Below are 9,220 nucleotides of genomic sequence, written 5' to 3' on the forward strand. Positions count from 1 at the left end.
ATGCAACAAATTAATTCTGCAAATTATAGAGGGTTTGAGATTAAAGGTGATCAAACGTTTTATCAACTCCTATCACCTTCAAACCATTTAGAAATTAGGAAGTAGATAATGGGAGGTTTAGATGTCGGTGCATGAGTTACCGGATCCCCCATTACTGTAACTTCTTAGAAACCCAAAAAACAAACAAGTTTCTAGTTAAAAAAACCCTCTAATCACGAGTACAAGGCTTTTAATCAGAACTAGAGTTGTGGCGGGCGTCCTTTAGCAGATGCGACCATCAAACAAAGTTCACCACTGTATTAAACGATTCATAACTAATATGCATATATTTAAGAATAGAATTTAGAATTTAGAATTTCAAATGAACTTGTTAAGGAAGTGCCATACAAGGAAAACTTTTAGGTACAATTTGAAACATTTTACCTTCAGTCCTTAAGTCTGTGCCGTCGGAAATGCTGGACGATAAAATTGTCGGCGTATAAAGGATACTTTTTCCTGATAAATCCCTTGATGCATTTCCAATACGAAAAGTCGACCATATCTCCATTCGTACGGACAACGAATAGACATCTTGAGCTTTCAAAATCTGGATGGTGCCCAACCTAACGAAAACAACAAACATCAAGCATTGTGCAAACCCATTCTGGTTCATGATGGCAGTGTATCTGATGCAAGCGTATGATGACCGAATCAAAGATTAATCTTGATGATTTTGTGTACACACAGAAATAACTACTTTTAAAGCTTCTTGATTCAACAAATGACAAGTTCTAGGCTCAAACTCGAATTCAAGGACAACTAAGAATTTGGATGGAAAATGAACTTTCTGTTATTGATCAAGTGACCATCCACTCTACACATCCAGTATATATATATATATATATATGTTTCAATCAAGACCAAAAAGAAAAATGGCTAAAATCATGGAACATGAATCTTTTTGTAACTGTCAATTAAATATGTTTCAATCAAGGTAAAAAGGGAAAAAAAACTAACATACCCTCAACATTAACCGCATAGAGAGATAGATATGAACATTAAGTATAAAGGCCTTTTGATTGGTCTATAAACACCTATGAACACCATATGGTTAACAAAAGATCTTGAACACCTATGAACACAATATTATGAACGCCTTATCGTTATGAACACACTTTTATAAACACATTTTTATAAACACATTCTTATGAATACCTGATATGGAATTGGAATTATCTAAAGATGAAGTTAACAAACCTAGGATATTACACGTATATTCTAGAAGGGGCAAAAGRGTAAATGACAAAAGTGGCTGAAGGTTGTTAGAAGAAAGAGAATAAAAGAGGAAGGAGGTTTTCCTTTTCACGTATTTTGTTATTTTTTGCTTTCCATTGTCTTGGGCTCCAATCTTGTAGATTGTGAGAGAGGGATTACCCCAGGAGTTATGACTGTAATTTTTTATTTCTGATTTCAATCAAATCATTCCCTTCCTCTCGATGTGTTCTTACTTCATTCCATAGCTACTTTAACGAATTCGAGTATTCATCTGCCTTTGACCTGCCGTTTCCTTTGATTCTTTGTTCATGGAAACTCGTTCTATACAATCCCGATTGGAGCAACATGATGAGCAGCTCCAGCGACTTCAGACCGAGGTTACTGAGATTAAACTGGCTCTGCAATCACCGGAGGTGGATAGGGTGGAGTCTGCCGATTTCCGTCAAGTGATGCTGGGGTGGATGAAACAACAGAGCAACCAACACGATTCTAGTGGGGGCATGGGTTCAAGCAATCCTCACTCCGGTATTTTCTTCGAGTCCGGCGGCAGCGGTAACGGAGCTGGTAGGGGCGTTGTTCCTCCTCTCAATGACTCCGGTGGGGTACCTTGGGCCTTGAAGAAGTTTAAGTTACCAGAATTCTATGGGTTTGATCCTCAGGGGTGGATTCAAAAGGCTAATTTGTTTTTGGACATCAATGCTACTCCTGTCCATCTTCGTCTCCGACTGGCTCAACTAAGTATGACAGGAGTCGCACAACACTGGTTTACCATCGTTAAGCAAGTTCACGAGGGTATCACTTGGGATCAGTTTCAAGTAGAATTACTTCAACGATTCAGTGGATTAGAAATCCAAAATCCCTATGAACAACTCGCCACCATCAAACAATTTGATTCCATTCATGATTATATTGATGATTTCGAATACTTACTGAGATGAGGTCAAACGGTGGGTTCGATTGCACCGTCCCCAATCGCGCCTGGATGCTATGTACTTGGCGAAGGATGTGGAAGAGATGTTGCATCCGTCATCTGGTACTTTATCTCAATCTCGTTTTCAGTACATTTGGGCTCCGGTTTCAGCCCAAGTGAGCCACGACCCTTGCCTATGGGCTGTACGGAGGCTAAAAGCCCATTACCGAAGAGTATGGATCGTTTCCAGTCATCTAAATTTTACCCAGGTCCTCGTTCTTCAGCTTCTCCGACTTCCCAAGGCTCACACGATACTCAGAGGGATCGAGGATTTCGTTCCCTTACGCGAACAAAATGGGAGGAGCGACGCAAGAAAGGATTATGTTTCCGTTGTGGACAACAATATGGCCCGACTCACAAATGTCCAGAAGGGAAACTCCGAGTGTTACTGTTGGGAGAAGACGAGGATGGATTAGACGCGGGTGATGTTTGTTATATGGAGTCTCAAAGTGAACAAGGTCTTTCAAATGAGGAGCAAGTTCCCACAGGCATGTGTGCGGCTTTGGAGTTTTTCGGTGTTTCCGCAGAGACTACACCAGGCAGCAAGATGATGAAATTAGATGGGACGATTAGGGACATTCCCGTCTCCATCCTAGTAGATAGTGTAGCGACTCATAACTTCATCTCTTGTCAACTGGTAACATCCTTAGCTTTACCGTTTAATAACTGTTCGGGAATTAATATTCATTTGGGTGATGGTTATACTATTGTTGTTGATCAACAATGTCTTAACCTACAATTAATGGTGGGACAAATATGAGTTTATGGTGAATGCTTTAGTTTTTGATGTTGGGAAATTGGATGTGGTGTTGGGGATGGCTTGGCTTCAAACATTGGGAGAAGTAATTCATAATTGGGAAAAATCTTGGATGAAATTTAATTTTCATAGGGTTTCAGTTTCGTTGCAAGGAAAGAGAGCCTCTCAAGGTTCCCTTGATTCCTTACAACAGTGGTTGTTTATCTCGGAGGGCTTGGATACTACCATCCCTTCGTTGCCCTCGGTTGATACTAGGTTTGGAGATAGTTTAACCACTACTCAAGGGCAGGCTTTACAATTGTTGTTCAATCAATTTGTTGCTGTTTTCCAGGCCCTTCAGGTCTTCCTCCAACAAGGGTTCATGATCACGTTATTACCCTCAACAATTCCCATGACCATGTTTGTGTTCGACCATATCGATACCCACATGTACAGAAAACGGAGATTGAAAAACAGATGCAAGAACTACTTTCTTTGGGAATGATTCATCCAAGTAAGAGCGCGTTCTCAAGTCCGGTGATATTGGTTAAAAAAAAAGATCAAACGTGGCGAATGTGTGTTGATTATAGAGCCCTTAATAAGGCTACTGTGGCAGATAAGTTTCCAATCCCCATGGTGGAAGAGCTCGTTGATGAATTGCATGGAGCTTAATTTTTTTCCAAACTCGATTTGAAATCCGGTTACAATCAGATACGTATGCATCCAAACAGCATTGAAATGACGACGTTTCGCACTCACGACGGACATGCCTTTTGGCCTCACGAATGCCCCCGCTACTTTGCAAGCCGTTATGAACGACATTTTTCGTCCTTGGTTAAGAAAAATGGTGGTGGTCTTTTTCGATGACATTCTAATTTATATTTCTACTTGGGAAAAACATTTAGATGATTTGAAAGTGGCCTTGCGAGTTTTGGAACAAAATCAGTTTGTGGTTAATAGAAAGAAATGTTTTTTTGGTCAACAATCGGTAGAATATATGGGGCATATTATCAATGGTGTGGGGGTTGCCATGGATCCTAAGAAAATTGAGGCGGTCTTAGCTTGGCCAGTTCCTAAACAAATTAAAGGTTTGCGTGGATTTTTGGATCTAACGGGTTATTACCGGAAGTTCATTCGACATTATGGAAGTATTGCAAAGCCACTCACTGATTTGACAAAAAAAGATGCTTTCACATGGCATGAGGGAGCACAAGAAGCTTTTGATAGGTTAAAAAAAGGCTATGGTCACTGCCCTTTTATTGGCTCTTCCAGATTTTACTCTTCCTTTTTTGGTAGAATGTGATGCATCAGGTAGGGATATTGGAGCAGTATTAATGCAACAACAAAAACCAATTGCATATTTCAGCAAGGCATTAAGTGATCAGAACTTGGCCAAATCAGCATATGAAAGATTATGGCACTGGTTTTAGCAGTCCAACACTGGCGTTCCTATTTATTGGGAACCACATTTGTGGTTTATACTGATAAAAAAAGTTTGAAGTTTTTACTACAACAACGGATTACTAGCCCTAATCAGCAGAATTGGGTGGCAAAACTATTGGGATACAACTTCGAAATTTGTTATAAACCGGGGAGAGAAAACCAGGCAGCAAACGCTCTGTCTCATAGGGCTGAAGATGGTGATTTACGGATGATTCTTTCGTCACCTTTGTGGTTACAAGGAGTTGCCTTACTTGAAGAGCATAAGGCCGATTTGGAGATACAAAATATGATGCGAAAATGTTCATCTCAGTCGGATGCTCAACCGGGGTATTCTGTTCGTAATGGAATTCTCTATTATAAGGATCGATTAGTTATTCCAAGAAATTCTAAATTCATTCCTTCTTTACTAAAAGAATTCATCAATCTGCATCTGGTGGTCACTCCGGGTATTATCGCACTTACAGGCGTCTAGCAGGTAATTTATATTGGCCTGGGATGATTGATCACGTTAAGTAATTTGTGCGTGCCTGTGATGTTTGTCAACAATGTAAGGCTAGCTCGGTTGCTCCCGGAGGACTGTTACATCCCCTGGAAATACCAGACGCTATTTGGGAACATGTGTCGATGGATTTTATCCTCGGGTTGCCCAAGTCGAGGGGGTTTGATGCCATTGTCGTGGTGGTCGATAGGCTGTCCAACTACAGCCATTTTATTCTACTTAAACATCCCTATACCGCCAAATCAGTAGCAGATATCTTCGTAAAGGAAGTGGTTCGTCATCATGGAATTCCCAAATCTATCGTTAGCGATCGCGATCCTTTGTTTTTGAGTCGATTTTGGCAGGAGATATTTCGATCGCAGGGTACTGAACTACATATGAGTTCAGCATATCACCCTGAATCTGATGGCCAGACGGAAGTGATAAACCGTTGTTTGGAAACATATCTTCGATGTTTCGCTGTTGATCAACCTCGTACCTGGTCATTGTGGATTCCCTGGGTTGAATTTTGGTACAATCCCACCTTCCATGCATCGACTGGTAAGTCTCCCTTCGAGGTGGTTTATGGTCGAAAACCACCAACAGTTACGCAGTACATACCGGGCGAAGTACGAGTTCAACAGGTGCTAGTCGAATTACAAGACAGAGATGAAGCCTTAAAACAACTTCGTGTTCATCTATTACATGCTCAAGATGTCATAAAAAGGAACGCATATAAGAAAAGAAGGGAGGTTCATTTTTCTATTGGGGAATGGGTTTATGTGAAACTGAAATTGGCAGCTCGTTTCTTTGGGCCATTCCAGATCACAGTGAAGATAGGACCAGTGGCATATAAACTCAATCTGCCTGCCACTTCCAAGATACACCCGGTTTTCCATGTGTCTTTGTTAAAGAAAGTTGTTCAGGGAATTGTGGACACAGTTTTACCTCCAGAATTGGATTTAAACGCTACTGAGTTGATTACTCCAGTGGTTGTCTTAGCTACTTGCACAATCAGGGAACACAATGTTGACAATGAGCAATGGCTGGTTCAATGGAAGGGGAGTTCATAGGAAGAGGCAACATGGGAAGATGCGTTAACCATCAAGAGTCAATTTCCTGATGTAAGTCTTGAGGACAAGACTTTGTTGGAAGGGGGGAGTAATAATACGGAATTGGAATTATCTAAAGATGAAGTTAACAAACCTAGGATATTACACGTACATTCATATTAGAAGAAAAATCATATATATATATATATATATATTAATTAGTATTACATAAAGAGCCTATGATCAAATATTAAAAATAGAACTTGGAAGGGTTTTACAACTTCGTTTTTCAACATGTCATTTTAGGTCATTTTACATTATCAGATAGCTTACCAATAATTTTTACCAAACATGACTAGTTTATAAGCTAGCTTATTAGTTTTTAGCTAACAACTAGCTTATCAGCCCACAACTACTTTTTCAGCTAACAGCTAGTTTGCCAAACATATCCATATACAATCTTGATAAAAAAGCAGAAAGAACAGGTAAATATGAAATTAATTGAGAGAAAAAAGAAATCAGTACAAGTAGATTAATAAATGTTTGTGTTTTGTGAGAGAGGAAGGCAACATTACCATGATGTAATTAATTCCACATCCAATTTTCTTCTCAATCTCTGGATGATGTGCCAACAGCCTCGGTATAATAATGTTCTCATGCTCGGAACTTAATCTCTCGCCATTTTCATATCTGCAAGAGAAAATTCAATGTGTATAACCTGAGATGTAAATTAACCACAATAATATTGAATCATCAGTGACCATGTGATTATGTTGAAATGTGCAAATAAAATGTATATAGATGTTGGTTGGCTACTGAATCTTTTAGCGAGTCTTATAGAAGGAAAACTTTCTAGTATTTGGATAACTCTACGGACCCACTATGATGCAAACAGTGCTTTGTTCCTCCATTTCTACACAAGTTTCTCTTCATAGAGTTGGTTTGCAGTCTTTTCTCCCGTTACAGGCACGGGTTCGAATCCCATTTGTATCACTTTCTTAATTTTTAGCTTTTAATTTCAGGTTTGTTATGTTTTTTGGAAAATTTGGGATAAAATACTCAATCACAGGGCTTAACACATAAAAAAACAAGGAACTAATCAACAAACTGATGATGATTTTGTAAAAAATATTCATAGCTTCATTTTTTATAGTTAAATGGTGTCACTGCTTGAAAAAATTTATTCACAAGACGGAGGTCATGTTCTATGCATACCTTCTTCACCAGGCTGTTTTTTCTCTGCTTTCTTGTCATGGAAGCGAGTTCTATAACCACAATTGCAATGCAAAGCGTTCTCTCACTCCGTCTTTCGCGAACTTTTTTAGTGTAAGTACTGATTTATTCCTTAACAGCAAAAGCAAGCTTTATTTCTTAAGACCAATACAAATCTTAAGAGATTTGAACATGTTAAAATGATTATTCTTCCAAACAAATTAGAACCAAGAGGCTCTTTTAGAGTGAGGGAAGGCAAAAAAAAGTACTCGAATACAAAATGAAAAGATAAGATAAAAGGGCCCAAAAGACTCGATCCAAGAAAAGATAAAAGAAAAAGAAAAAGGGCAAACAAGTGACTATAATTCATACAAACTCAGCAGGGTGTGCAGGAATAGGATATGGGCTGTCCCAAGGGAGGAGAGATCGGTTCCGTGAAGACCCCCGACTTGTGAAACAAAAATTAAAAGGAAATGGGTGAGAAAAGTAAGTAACAGGCGAGAAAACCCTTGTAGAAAGCAAAAAAGAAATTGGTCAGGAATCGATGCATCGGGCTTCTGTGCTTAGATGATTGACAAGAGATGCACAACTATCTGTATCACTTTTATCCTATTAGAGCTTCCAAAGTTTGGTAATAAGCTTCCATTCAATAAGCAAAAAGACTCTGTAATCATAAGAATTGAATTATTCCCCAAAAAATCATCATATTATGAACTGTAACATTCCATTAGACTTCATATATACATTCAATTATTCAAGAAAATCAATGTATCATACTCAATTAGAAAAAAAAAATCTCTTCAAGGGTGTAAGTAAACATAACCAGATAACATTGCTCTTATTCTACCCTAAGGGGCTGTTTGGTTGGTTTTCCATTAAGTCCTATATGGATAAAGCTGACTGTGTGATTAATCTGTCTGTATGGATGGATTGGGAGGGTTTTTGTTTAAGAGGTTTTTTCCTCGATGGAATTGGAAGGGTAGGTTTCGAAAAAACTTGGCTTTCTATATAAAGCTCAGCATTAGAAACTTACGGAATAAGCCAATTTCTATATTATTAAACCAAAGAATCAGCTGACCGAATAAGCTTTGAATCCCATCAAAACTCATTAATCTGTTAACAAACATACCCTATCTAGCTCAACAAGAGACGGGCTTCAGTATCTAGAATCAGACAACTTTGCTTCTATTCCACCCTAACTCCTCAAGCTCAACAAGAAATGTGCCATAGATTTATAGGAGTTAACTGAAGTTCGATATGAAGCAGGAATTAATAAAGAGAAAGTGAAAACCTACTTGCCCGAATGAAGAATCATCCTAACAAAGCCAACCAAGGGTAGAGTGTCCTCCAGAATCTGTTCCTCCCAATCCACCCAGTTTTTTTCCCCTCTTGTCTTGCCCTCTTTATCTTCAAAAACCCCAACATGGTCCTTCACCTCCACCGTCGGCTTCTTCAATAAATCAGCCGCAGAGTAACCAGAAGTAGTAGTTTTCAAGGCAGAAGATCGTTGTTGACGAGACGTTGTATAACAATGAGGAAAAGAAAGGATTGAAGGGCTTAACTGAAACCGAAGAGAGATGGGGTTAAAATAAATGTGAGAAGATGACCATGAAACTGATTCCATTATAAGAAATCAATCTTTGTGAGTTCAATTTTGTAACCGTATAAACCCTAAACTTGTTCCAAGTTCCACTATTTTAGTTGGACACAGGGCATGCTTTGCTAATGCTAGAGTAGTAAAAGAGAGCGAGTGGCAAGAACATAACCCGCCTGTTCGAGTAATTTACCAACTTCTCTACTTCTATCCGATATGGGATTGGGCCCTTGGTCTATTGACTATTACCATAACCATGTGGGTTCGTTGACTTCGTTCATCATTTATATCGGTTCAAACAAAAAAATTCAATATATATATTTGATTATCTATACTTTATTATAAAATATTTGACAAAAAAATTTTAGAAATCATTTTTTTATACATGAAGTAGTATATATATTAATGCATATTACTTCAAATTCAAGATTACAAGTAAATTGTACATAATTACAACTTATTAAAGTTTCATGTAACTAAC

At 38.5% G+C, this 9,220-nt stretch overlaps 1 protein-coding gene across 1 annotated transcript; it reads right to left on the reverse strand.

The window, feature by feature from the left end:
- Positions 1–297: 297 nt before the first annotated feature.
- On the reverse strand, positions 298–8,926 carry LOC112514510 (protein DCL homolog, chloroplastic-like). Its single transcript, XM_025121020.1, has 3 exons — positions 8,441–8,926; positions 6,509–6,623; positions 298–602 (listed from the first exon to the last, which is right to left on the reverse strand). The coding sequence occupies exons 1-3, from the start codon at positions 8,767–8,769 to the stop codon at positions 426–428; spliced, it is 621 nt and encodes a 206-aa protein (XP_024976788.1). The 5' UTR covers positions 8,770–8,926; the 3' UTR covers positions 298–425.
- Positions 8,927–9,220: the final 294 nt, after the last annotated feature.

Source organism: Cynara cardunculus (genome assembly GCF_001531365.2).
Source record: "Cynara cardunculus var. scolymus isolate 2C chromosome LG 6, CcrdV1, whole genome shotgun sequence".
NCBI lineage: Eukaryota > Viridiplantae > Streptophyta > Magnoliopsida > Asterales > Asteraceae > Cynara > Cynara cardunculus.